The sequence below is a fragment of the Anopheles arabiensis genome, chromosome 2 (assembly GCF_016920715.1).
Source record: "Anopheles arabiensis isolate DONGOLA chromosome 2, AaraD3, whole genome shotgun sequence".
NCBI classification, from domain to species: domain Eukaryota; kingdom Metazoa; phylum Arthropoda; class Insecta; order Diptera; family Culicidae; genus Anopheles; species Anopheles arabiensis.
The window spans coordinates 18306991-18319869 of NC_053517.1; the positions used below are offsets into that span (position 1 = coordinate 18306991).

The 12879-nt window shown below is 53.6% G+C and overlaps 2 protein-coding genes across 3 annotated transcripts in view; one reads left to right on the top strand and one right to left on the bottom strand.

The window, feature by feature from the left end:
• The first annotated feature begins 280 nt into the window (after positions 1-280).
• Positions 281-4498, top strand: LOC120908619 (protein O-GlcNAcase). The gene is made up of 5 exons (XM_040319826.1): positions 281-1534; positions 1600-2411; positions 2486-2547; positions 2619-3163; positions 3249-4498. Exons 1-5 carry the CDS (start codon positions 307-309, stop codon positions 4109-4111), a joined length of 3510 nt encoding a protein of 1169 aa, XP_040175760.1. The 5' UTR covers positions 281-306; the 3' UTR covers positions 4112-4498.
• Positions 4499-4627: 129 nt separating this feature from the next.
• LOC120908621 (3-hydroxy-3-methylglutaryl-coenzyme A reductase) overlaps positions 4628-12879 on the bottom strand; it is a 38247-nt gene continuing 29995 nt past the window's right edge. For both annotated transcript variants that reach the window (XM_040319829.1, XM_040319828.1), the window contains exons 3-6: positions 11936-12023; positions 9822-10388; positions 7129-8832; positions 4628-7045 (exon numbers count right to left, since the gene is read on the bottom strand). In XM_040319829.1, the coding sequence (XP_040175763.1) occupies positions 6961-7045; positions 7129-8832; positions 9822-10388; positions 11936-12023 (2444 nt within the window). In that variant the 3' untranslated portion in view covers positions 4628-6960. The remainder of the gene's footprint in view (positions 7046-7128; positions 8833-9821; positions 10389-11935; positions 12024-12879) is intronic.

Genomic DNA, 12879 nt, shown 5'->3' on the forward strand with positions numbered 1-12879 from the left:
AGCAGTATTTCGGTGTTTCAGAAAGTTTTTACACAAAAAAGTAGCGTAAAATTACTCGCTTCCCGTTTGGGTGTAATTTAGTTTCCCCCCATTTTAGGCCCCCCGGTGCGTGCGTGTTTTTAAGCTTGTAGTTTACGCATTCCTTTCGGAACCTTCTTCCTTCGGATGACCATCTGCGAGAGCCGCAAGATTTCGTAGTGGGAAGAATATTGCACCAACACGCAAAGCAACTGTGCCACCGGGACATAACTGTGTAGGAACCGCCGCGCACGAACAGCAGTGGCCCAACACTCGCTAGACTGCGATATGGCTGAAACGGTGACGGATGCACCCTCGGAACCAGCCCATCCGGGGATGAGCCTGCAGGAAGGCACGGATGCTGGGATGCTTGGAGCGGCCGGCACAACAAACACCATCATCACCAGTACCACCACCACCACCGACGCGGAGTTGCTGCCCGACGGCGGTAACTGCCATACGCCGGCGGAAGGGTTCATCTGCGGCGTGGTGGAAGGGTTCTACGGCCGCCCGTGGACAACGGAGCAGCGGAAGGATCTGTTCCGCAAGCTGAAGCAGTGGGGCATGGACGCGTACATCTACGCACCGAAGGACGACTACAAGCACCGGGCGTACTGGCGCGAGCTGTACACGGTGGAGGAGGCGGACCACCTGACCGGGCTCATAGCGGCCGCCCACGAGCAGGGCATCAACTTTTACTACGCCCTGTCGCCCGGTCTGGACATCACGTACAGCAGCGCGAAGGAGATCGGCATCCTGAAGCGCAAGCTCGACCAGGTGTCGCAGTTCGGGTGCAAAGCGTTCGCCCTGCTGTTCGACGACATCGAGCCGGAAATGTCGAAACCGGACAAGGAGGTGTTTCAGAGCTTCGCCCACGCCCAGGTGTCGGTGACGAACGAAATCTTCAACCACCTGAACTGTCCCCGGTTTCTATTCTGCCCGACCGAGTACTGCAGCTCGCGGGCAGCGCCCACCGTCAAGCAGTCCGAGTATCTGAACACGCTCGGCTCGAAGCTGGTCCGAGCGATCGACATCCTGTGGACGGGACCGAAGGTCATCTCGAAGGTGCTTACGGTGGAGTGTATCGAGGAGATCACGGAGGTGCTGAAGCGACCGCCCGTCATCTGGGACAATCTGCACGCGAACGATTACGACCAGAAGCGCGTGTTTCTTGGCCCGTACAGTGGCCGGTCGCCGGAGCTGATACCGCTGCTGCGCGGTGTCGTGACGAATCCGAACTGCGAGTTTCACGCCAACTCCATCGCCATCCAGACGCTGGCGTTCTGGAGCAAGTGCAGTGCGGACACGAAGATTGCCAGCTCGCTGTCGCCCGACATTAAGCTGGAGACGGAGAACGAGCAGGGCATCTGTGAGGGCGATGCGCCGGCATTCCTGTCCGAGAACGTGTACCATCCACGGTTGGCGCTGAAGAATGCGATCGCCAACTGGTTGCCGGAGTTCTACCAGGAAAAGGAAGCCTGGGGACCGATTACCAAACCTCAGCCGGCTGTAACAAGTAAGTGTACCAGCTTGGGGTGGCAAAACCCTCTTGACGAACGTCTTTCTTTTCCCCTCTGCCAGTGGTGATGCCCATCATTCCCATCATACCGTCGGTGAACACGTGCATGACGCTAACGTCGACCAGCACAACGACCACGACCACTGCCACCGCTCTGCCGATGCCGGAAGTCAACACCACCCAGCTGCAGCTGTTTGCGGACGTGTGCAGCACCGTCACGAACGTGGCGGAAACACTGCCCAATCCCATCATGAACTCGCTCGTCTCGGCGACGAAGGTGGTCACCAACGAATCGATTCCGAATCCGGTCGTGGCAGCGGTGAACCATATCGCTATTCCGCCGACGATCCCGCTCTCCAGTATTCCGGTGCCGCTGCTGAACATGAAACCCACGGAAAGCGACGGGGCCGAGGCGGTGGACTGTTGTCGGGAGCCGGCCAACAGTGTAGACATGGAGAAGGTCAACCCGAATGGTTCGTGTCGCCCCGAAGGAGATGCAGCTCCACTCCTGGACGGTGATGCGGTGATACGGGACGAATCGAATGAGCAGCGACGGGAAGATGACGGCGCAGACGGTCAGCGACAGACGATCACGGAAGAGGAGGCAAAAATGCTGGACCTGGAGGAAAACGAGGTAAAGATGGTGGATGCAAGCGAGGAGCCGGACGATAAGATGACGGTAAGCGACGAACAGGTGGCAATCTGTCAGGCACCGCCGGCCCTGGACAAAATGGTAGACGACGAAAGTGATAGCAAGCCGGACGCGAGCGGGTCCGTCGTGCCGGAACCGATGGAGTGTGGCAGCAATCTGACCTCGCCCAAGCATCAGCTGAAAACGCACTTCGACGATATTGTGATGTCGGAAACCACGTCGGTAAGTGAGCGGTGGGCACGGGCATGGGCGCAAGGGATGACGGGTGATTAAATCGTGTGCTTCTTTTCTTACAGACCTGCTCCGGGACGATGCAAGTCGAAAGCTCCGACACGTCGCTAGAAATGGCAGAAGATAAGTAAGACGGACTATAAAACATTTCCATCAGTCGCGCACACCATACTAAACCACTTTTCTCCCACGTTGCAGAAATGGGCAGGAAAAACAGATAACCGCCGGTGACATAATGCTGCTGTGCGATCTGTTCTACCTGCCGTTCGAGCACGGTTCGAAAGCGCTGCAGCTGCTGAGCGAATTCTACTGGCTGCGCAACAACGCGTACGTGCTTTGCGCGCAGCGCACGAACCGTGGCGGAAAGCAGCGCACAACCAGCACGGCCAGTGCGGGCGGTGGCGTTACACCGACCACCGATGGTGCTGCTGCTGCTGGGCAACCGTCGGGCGAGGATATAACGGAAGCGAGCAACGGGCCTGCAACGGATGGGCGCGATCTGAGCAAGTGCGACGCCCAGGAGTGGCTGCGCCGCTCGGAATCGTTCCAAACGCTGTGTCAAAGTATTTTCCTGCTGACGAAGAAGATAGCGAACTGTGCGAACAAGGAAATGTGTTACGATTTGTTTTCGTACGTCTGGGACATTGCCAGTGTGCTTTCGCTGCTGAGCGCCTTCGTGAAGTGGCTAGCGTTGGGCAATTTTCCTCCCACGATCAATTCGTTCACGCAGGGTGGATATAATTGTAAGTATGGCGCCGTTTACGGGCTCACCCGTGTCAGACGTTCGTTCGAAAACGCTTTCTATTGCTCTGTCGTTGTTCTGTGCAGGGTTTAGCAAAGGCTGGAAGGAAACGTTCATGTCCGGCGACCAGGAACCGTGGGTATTTCGGGGCGGTTTGGTGGCCGACCTGCAACGGCTGATTCCGCTCGATACGGGTAACGATCTGTTCCTGTACAAAACGCCCGAAACGTCCGCCGTGCGGCTGTACTCGATACGCCCGTACATGTTTAGCGATGAGGCCACGCTGTACGACATCTGCCACCGGACGGCACTGGATGGCGAGCCGATGGCTGACCGGCCAGCGCAAAGCCCCCTCGGCCAGCTGATAGCGGACCGGTATCTGGGCCCGTTCCTGACGCTGGCGCCCGAGCTTTGCCTGGTGATCGAGGACCACAACGGACAGACCGTCGGGTACGCCTGCGCAGCGCTGGATGCGAAAGTGTTCGTCCGAAACATGGAGCACTGCTGGATACCGGAGATGTGCATCAAGTATCCCGTGTCGCTCGCACCGGCGGCGGAACAGCCGGATGGCAGCACGGGTGGCGGCAGTCCGGAGGAGATAGCCGGCCCCAACCAGGCGGCCGGTTCCCGAACATCACAAATGGTTCGTGATAGTATTCACTACTTTCACAGCTTCCAAAACGACTATCCGGCGGCCGTGCTGGGCAAGCATCCGTCGCTGATGTGCTGCCGCATCCTGAAGGACCACTTCATGGAGGACGAGACGGTGTGCAAGCGGGTGGTGACGGTACTGCTGGCGGCACTGCGCTGCCACGGCACTTCCTTCGGCGTGCACGTGTGCATCAGTCGTAGCGATCGGTTTTTGTACCAGTTTTATGCGAAGCTTGGCTTTGTGGAGATTGCCGGTACCGAGCCGGACCCGAACCTGTACATGGGCCGGAGCTTCTAAGCGGGTCGGTGTCGGCAACCCAACCAGCCAAACTCACATACTCACACGTGTGTACGAGCGTGCTTCTTAATCGACGGTGATCAATTCAGCTCCTTCAGCTCCGTCCTATCGGCATGGACGGCCTTCTGCAAACGATTCTATCCCTCCCGAGCGTATCCTTCCTAAGGGGTAGCATAAGCGGGTACGTGTTTATGCTTTACCTGTAATTCTCAATTCTCAATTGGAATGCTAGGGACAGTGGAGCTTTCCTTTCCTCTTCCTGGCTCGATGCATCGCAATCTCGCAACATCGTATCGTATTATTCGGTTTACGCAAACGGAGACTGGCTTAATAAAAATGCATGTATTACGCGCGACACGACGTTCGGCGGCAAGATGTGTGTAGAAATGTTGCTTCTTCCCTGTTCATTCGTACAGCACTCGATGACGATTCGATGACTAACGTGCGGGAAATTGTTTTCTTTCAAGGTTTTCGGTGAGTTAAACGATACAAGGACACACACGCACACAGAGGATGTTCGGTTTTGAACTAGCTTTACTCTTCATTAGTATTTTTTGCTTCAGTACTCGCTACAATTCTACGATATGTTGTCACATTCTGAGAGTCGGTCTCCACATCAAGCGCGGGAGTGCTGCTAGTGCCCGTTTCAACCCAGTCATTGTTGACCTTCCATCCAACTGGAAGCCTCTACTATCACATCTCCACGCTACCGTACTGCTCCCCCGATATCACTTCAACCATACGCAAATAGGTGCGCTGTGAGAAGCTGTGAGCAGCAATCACCAACTCATACCGACGATTCAGGAATTAGCATCTGAATTTTACCCACCACCAATTGGTACGGTAGCCCACCAACCACCAACCCACGTGTGGAGACCGACTGGATGCGACAACTGTTTTGCAAAGACATCATTATATTTAAAATAAAGTAAACAGAAACAAATATGTTTGAATGTTGCTAATGCTTCCGCATTCCCATGTTATCGTGCATCGTTTAGTATAGTATCTTTCGTACCATGAGGTTGATTTTCTTATACACAATCATTTGTCTTTCGCCGTTCATCGGGCCCAGTGGGCGGTCACTGAATATGTGATAGACGTGTGCAGGGCCAAATATCCGTTAAGATACAGATTTTAGCCGGTTTGTCTTATATTCTTCTCTTCTATTTGGCGTAACGTCCTACGCGGACATGCCGGCCTATACAGGCTTTCGAGACTTTAGTCAGTACCACGTAGCCGGATAGTCAATCCTTGCTACGGGGGGACGGGCCGGTCCATTCTGGGCTTGGACCCATAACGGGCATGTTATTGAGTCGTTCGAGTTGACGACTGTACCACGGGACCGCCCCACTTGTCTTCGGTCCCGCTCTACGTGCAAAGAACGAGTGTAGGAAAACGAATGAACCATGGCAGCTTTGCCTGCTTGACGCGGTGGCTTTGCTAGAGAACGAAGAACGATTTCACTCTTTATCCCTAGTCGCTTTCCTCAATCCTGCAAAGGAATGGGCAAGCGAATGGACCATGGCAGCTTTGCCTGCTTGACGCAGTGGCTTAGCCTTTTACCCAGTAAACTAGAGAACGAACGAATTCACTCTTTATCTCTAGTCGCTTTCCTCAATCCTGCAAAGGAATGAGCATGCGAATGGACAATGGCAGCTTTGCCTGCTTGACGCAATGGCTTAGCTGTTTACCCTAGAGAACTAGAGAACGAACGAATTCACTCTTTATCCCTAGTCACTTTCCTCAAATCCTGCAAAGGAATGGGCAAGCGAATGGACCATGGCAGCTTTGCCTGCTTGACGCAGTGGCTTAGCTGGTTACCCAGTCAACTAGAGAACGAACGAATTCACTCTATGTCTCTAGTCGCTTTGCTCAAATCCTCCGCACGAACCTCTTTACTTTCCATCTCTAGCAGCTGCTCAATCCTGTTCTCGTTTCGTTGTATCCTTGATTTACTCTCTTCCCATTTAGCACTATTCAACTGTCATATCTTCTATTTAGAGCACAACAATGTACGACGGAGAAAAGGAAAAGCGTTTAACCTTTCCGTGACATTGCGTTCCCTAATTCGTCAATCGCTCTAGGCGTGACGGAATAATCTTAATGTAAATTTGCTTTCGCAGCATTGTGAGGAGAATTATATTCGGTCGTCCCCGGCCGTGTGTATGCGTACCACCCCGGCCGGGGAGCTAAGCTATCGACGAGCTTCTTAAAACTAAAACTAAAACGTAATCGAACCAACAGGTGTAAGTAGCCACGATCCTATTTTCCATTATTTTTTTTCGTTGGTCGATTTGTTTGTTTGTTTGTTTGTTTGTTTGTTTGTGCTTCGGGTTAAGCCACAGCAACAAGTTAAGCGAACAATAAGTGAATGGTATATACAATACAAGCAAAGCACATCCTTCCCCGTCCACTAAGGCTGAGCGCGATTTGCACGGATTCGGTTTGTTCGAGCGGCCAACTTAGTCGGCCCTTGCGCTCCTTTGCCAACGTATTGCTGCTTTCATTGCCACCACCAAAAGGGTACTATTTACATGGGGCGTGTGGCGGCGACGGTTTGACGGTCGCCGCCGCACAGTTTTTGTTTTTCCTTTGCCGTCGTATGTCGTGCTTTATAAAAATAAATTATACCTCTAAAAGTGTATCTTCTCCCGCCCCATTCGGTTACGGTTCTATCATTTTCTCTCTCTCTCTCCCCGGGTTTGACTGCCGATTCGTTTGACGTGCACGTGCCCGTTTCGAAATGGGTGCGCTTGATCCTGCTGATCCGCGTGTCATCATCTCTGCACCTCTGCTGGCTGCTGCTGCTGCTGCTGGTGGTGTTGGTGGTGATGGGTTGCGGCTAGCCGTTAGGACGTTGTGGGGCGCGATGGTTCGCCCTCCTTCACGCTGCTGGCCAGTGGCTGCACATTTGGGTTTATCGCTACCGAGGATCTGTTGGCGCGGGAAGGGAAAGCACAATCGTTAGCATGACGGGTTCAAATGCACGTCCGATAGGGAAAACTACAAGTCCTTACCTGTTGTGTCGCATATGGCTTTTGACTAGATCGTTGGTGACCAGGGCCGACATCAGGCTCAGCTCGCCGGCCATCACGATGGCACAGATGATGCGGGCGAGCTGTTTCGCGTTCTCGGCCGGCTGGGTCGGATGGGCCCCGCGCACCCCGAGCATGTTGAGGCAGGCGCTCTGGCCGGGCAGTCCGGTGCCGCCGCCGAGCGTGCCGACCTCGAGCGAGGGCATCGAGCAGGTGATGTACAGATCCTCGCCCGTCTCGCCGCACAGCTCCATGTTGGTCGAGCAGTTGCTGCTCGTCACGTTCTGGGCCGGGTCCTGGCCGCAGGCGATAAACACGGCCGTCACCATGTTGGCCGCGTGCGCATTGTTACCCCCGATGCTGCCCGCCACCGCCGAGCCGGTCCAGTTCTTCAGCTTGTTGCACTGCACCAGCGTGCGGGCGTTCGTCTTCAGTATCGAGGCGAGGCTGGCCGCCGGTATGACCGTCTCGCAGACGACCCGCTTGCCCCGGCCCATGATCCAGTTGATCGCGGCCGGCTTCTTGTCCGAGCAGACGTTGCCGCTGAGCGACACGACGGCCATGTCGGGGAAGGCGGCCTGCAGCTCGCGCAGCGCCCGCTCCGTCCCCTTCGACAGCATGTTCATGCCCATCGCGTCCCCGGTGGAGGCGCGGAAGCGAACGTACAGCACCGGGCCGTCGATGGCGACGTGCAGGTCCCGCAGCCGGGCGTACCGGCTGGTCGAGTCGAACGCGTGCTTGATGCGCTTGAAGTTGTCCTCCGCCTCCATCCAGCGCTTGGCCTGGGCCGCCCGCAGCACGTTCGGAAAGCGGACGCACGGGGCGCGCGTCATGCCGACGTCCTCGCAGAAGCTGGTGACGCCGCGCACGGACAGCGCCTTGCAGCCCCGGTTCGTGCTGGCCACCAGGGCGCCCTCGGTCGTCGCCATCGGCACGAAGTAGCGCTTGCCGTCGAGCAGCAGCGGTCCCGCATACCCGACCGGGATCGGCACGTACCCGATCACGTTCTCGCAGCACGTGTTCATCACCTTCGTGTAGTCGTAGTTCTGGAACGGCAGATCCTTCAGCAGCCCCGGGCTGAGGCCCGCATTCTTCAGCACGATGTTGCGCCGCAACCGAACCCCCCGCTCTGCGTCCCCGATCACCGATTCGATCTTGTACAGCGGGCAGAGGGCGGCCCGCTCGCGCACGATCAGCTCCAGCTCCGCGTCCGTCAGATGCTTGCCGTGCCCGTCCGCCTCCAGCACCTGGACGCATTCTGCCAGCGGGCGCGGTTCCGCTTCCTCGATCTCCTCCTCCTCCTCCTCGCTGCCGAGCAGATAGTCGTCCGCGGCGCCGTCACCGATCAGCTCCTCCGTGCCGCTCTGCTCCACTAGCGTGTGCCTGCGCGTCCTGCGCCCGTGCCAGCCCTTGCCGATCAGGCTCAGCTCGCTCTGGGTCGCCTTTTCCTCGCACACGGTGACCGCCTCGCTCAGGCTGAAGGTGACGGGCGGCGACGGTGCGACGATGGGAGCGCTTGGCGCCGCCTGGTTCTGGTGCGTGCTCTCCCGGCGGGTGGCAGCCTGCGCCGCCTGCTCATGCGCGACCGACTGTATCAGCTGGTACCGATCGAACAGGATGAACTTGAGGCTGAGCGTGATGATCAGAATGTAGGTGAAGATCTGCTCCAGGCTGAACGAGAGCCAACTGGAAGAGGGGGGCGCAAGAAGAGTGTAACGTTAGAATGTGCGGCAACAAGTGACGGAGTGTCTTCTACGTGTTAGTGCATTTTTGAAAAGTTTCAATATGATTGATTTAATAATTGAAAGGCAAAGAAATGTGTATAGAAACTTGATGGAGGCGCATGGTACTTTATAGAAAAGTATTATTAATTACAACAAAATTGTATCAATCTACAGCTGCCAGCAAAACTGAAATGATGAAATAATGAAGCAATGTAATAATGTACTGTAAATAATGAAATGAAAAAGCAGAACTACTTCATCAAACAATAAGTAAACTCTATCAACCAAACACGCCCGTTATGGCACATTGGAATATTGCACCATGCGATCATTCGGAATAAAACAGAAAAAAAGATGGGAACGAAAACATCCTAAATAAAAAAAACAATCAAACAAACAAAAAAAGTTGTCACCAAACCAGCGGACCAGCGCAAAACCGTGTGGCGAAATAAAAACTATGTCAAGATCATCGCCGATCTTTACGCGTTTTGCCGTGTTTGTGATGGAGGAGCGGCCGTTTGCAAAAAAAAAAGAAAGAAAGAAAACATAACAAAAAACCAAAACATAACAAAAAAACACACACGACGCCACAAAAGCGACACCAATAACGTAACAATAAATTTCCATTCCGCGCGAGAGCGCGAGGAAGGCGAAATGTGAGACTTTAATCGTGTTGTTTTCTTTCTTTTTTCTTTGCAAAACAGCATGTGTGCATGTGTCTCCCGAGAAGAAACAGCTGGTTTGGAAGAAACGTTTGGAAGAAAAAAAAAAAAAACAAATGAAAACCATGCAACAAAAGCTAGAACTGGGCCACGGAAAGATTAATATGTTTCGTTACGTTACACACACGCCCCCACCTTTCTGGTTATTTTGGTGTGTTTCATATTTTTCATCGGAACATTACAAGCAAAACACACACACGCACGCACACACCGAGACAAAACCACTTACTGCATAATCAGCTCCGAGATTACGACCGTATCGGTCTTGTTCAGCGCGGCCAGATGCTCGTGGGTCTGGGCGGCAATGATCTGTTCCGCCGCGTCCGACTCATTGTCCGGGGTGGGGAACCGGCTCAGCACGTGCACCACGAACAGCCCGCTGGACATGATCAGCTTGACGCGCTGGGCCACCGGGTTCGGCTTGCTGTCCTCCTGCATTACCAGCGCGCGGATCAGATTCTCGCGCTGGCCCCGGTTGTCCCCGCCGTTGTGCGTCAGCTCGAGTATCAGCGACAGGCAGGCGGGATAGAAGGTCATGAAGACGATGTAGTTGACCAGCGCGGACAGCACGGCGAAGCCACTGAGCAGCTCGAGCCGCTGCACCCCCGACAGCGTACCGACGCCGATCACGAGCGTTTCGACCAGCGTGTCGAGCGTGAGGGCCGGCCCGAGCACCTCCATGCCGTGGGCAATGTTTTTCGTCACCTCCGACTGGCTGGCACCGCACAGCGCCAGCTGGGCCAGTATGCCAGCCTTGGACAGGTCGACCAGCAGCAGGAAAAGGAACAGTGCGTCTCTGCAAAAGGGGAAAGAAAAAGGTCAACGGGCGGGCAAATTGAGGCGGGGCGAGCGACACAACAGCACGCACAGCATAATTGATGATTGCAGTACACGCCGAAGAGAGGTTCAAGCACTAACACACACACACACTTCCGAACTGCCCGATCGAACACGTACAACACAACAAAAAAAACAACCCCCAATGCTCCTAATGTGAAGGGGAAAGGCAACCAAAAACAGCAACGGCGAGAAAAAAAACCCGCGATGCCAACAACCTGTAGATTGGCGGAGTACAACAACCAAACAAAACAAACAAAAAATGGTGTCTCCTTCAAGATCATTCACAGCGCACAGTGTCGGAGCACACTACATCCGTTCCGAATTGTGGATTGGTCGCCACCGCGAAGGTTTGTCTATGCCGGAGCCTATTATTAAACATGCAAGCAATTGGCGAAGGTTGTAACGGGTTTGGAGATTTGGTTTGACCATCTCGGCCGGTACGGCCCATCATCCGTGACACCCGTGTGTCACCACCCCCCTGCAGCGTCGTACCGAGTAAGTGGGTGCATTAACTTCAATGTTAAATGCTCGTGATGGTGGCGATGGTGCTGCTGCTGCTGCTGCTGCTGCTTCTGCTTCCATTGAACGCGATCGTGTGTCAAGGTTTTGATTTGATTAAGTGTGATCTTTCCTGTTGAGCGACTAATTTCTTGAGCAGGTTTTTGTTGTTGTTGTTCTCCGGTGAACCTTTTGCCGCGGAGTTGAGCTTTTTTGATGCCGATCGTTTCCTGATTCGTTTCGTGAGGGCCGTGAGCTTGCACGCGAACACTTTATGGGTAGTAATGGAATAGAATTTACTCCTTCTCTGGAGCACCATCGTATCGCATGCCGGAGTAATTAGCTGGCTTTAATTATTAACCATTTTTATTCTGAAGAAAAAGAACATCTCCCTACAGCAGGTGTCATGACAATTAGTGAGAAATAGTTTTTTTTAATGCTACATTCATTAATTATAGTTAAATCGGCACAAGAACAAAACAAAAGCACCATAAATCGGTAGTTGAACTCTCGATTAGGGTAATTAGGAGATACTTTTACGTCATACGATCACACACACACGCAGTGAGATCGCTTTTAAGAAGATGTTTTTAACGCCAACAGGGATAGAAATCACCCCCCTCTCGGCTCTACCAATACTATCGGACCGATCTCTGAACGATGTTGTTCGACCACCATTCTTCTTCTTACACCACCAACGCCAACAACGTGCACTTCCGCGTGCATTGGCATTGTTGTTTGTCCGCCGAACCGAAATCCACAAAAACGGCGCATTTGCATACGACAAAAAAGGCCCAATTTTTCAACCACCCAGTTGCTTATCTGTGCTTTACCCTTTCTACACTACGTGCACTCCCTCTATCGCAACACCATCTCGTGCCATTGTTGCTACGGGGTTGTTGGGGAGTGGGCAAGTTTGGAAGGCTGGGGGAGCAGTGGCATGCATGCAGAAGAAAGGGCTGGTGTACGCGTGTTACGGTGGTGTTACTGACGCGTGTTACTTACTTCAGATCGGCAAGTTGACAGCCCAGGAAGTTCAGAACGGTCGACGAAAAGATGAAACTGGAGAACATGGTGAACAGCCCGGCGATACCTGAAAAGAAGTACAAAAAGGGGAGAGAAAGAGAGAGAGAGAGAGAGAGAGAGAGAGAGAGAGAGAGAGAAAACAACAACAGAATTAATAAACAGCATCTTCATTAGTGTTGAAATCGTATCCCTCACTCGGTTGTTCTCAACCGATTCTCATGCAAAGTGACCGGAAGTTGTACCTATGCCTGTCACACACAGATGGAAATGTTGGAACATTCAATGTGAAAGGTTAAACCTATGCTCCCTCTTCCTGTGTATTATTAAGCTCGCAAAACGATACGACCCGAAAGCGACGAAGGACGACGTTTCTGCAAGTAAACGCTACATTCGTATTCGCGCACAATGACCGCAGCCACGACGTCGCTCGGTGCCGCGGTGCGTTGTTTGTTTGCTAATTGAACAGCTTCGGCGAGCGGGTTCTTCCGGAATTATGAGCGTTTCAAGTGAAGGCAAAAAAAGGCCCCCGCGAGAAACCACACCATCACAACAAACCACAGGGGGATGATCGTGACCAACCGTGATCAATGTATCGATTCTTGCGCCACACCACATAGGCCGAACTCGCGCACCCAAATGATACGCACACGGGCACACCGGTACGGTGCGCTCAAGGTTAGCAAATTCCCGTACAAAACTGTGCCCGTCTTTTTCTTTTTCTTTCGTTTTTTTGGCAACATCTTGCTCCAAGGTAACGTCGCCAAACGGCGCCAAACACCATGTAGGCGCGCGATTAGCCAATTCGAGCAGGTCGAGCGTACAAGATCAACACACCCGTGCTACCCCGTGTGGGTAACGGTTTCCTCAAGGGATGGAAAAACGCATCGACCGACCGTGGTGGTGGTGGTGTTGTGCACGGGATC

Excerpts from the sequence above, each read along its gene's own strand:
- LOC120908619 (XM_040319826.1), top strand. The coding sequence starts at position 307 with ATGGCTGAAACGGTGACGGATGCACCCTCGGAACCAGCCCATCCGGGG. Across the intron at positions 1,535-1,599 it reads ACCTCAGCCGGCTGTAACAA|TGGTGATGCCCATCATTCCC; the intron begins GTAAGTGTACCA and ends CCCCTCTGCCAG. Across the intron at positions 2,548-2,618 it reads CTAGAAATGGCAGAAGATAA|AAATGGGCAGGAAAAACAGA; the intron begins GTAAGACGGACT and ends CCCACGTTGCAG.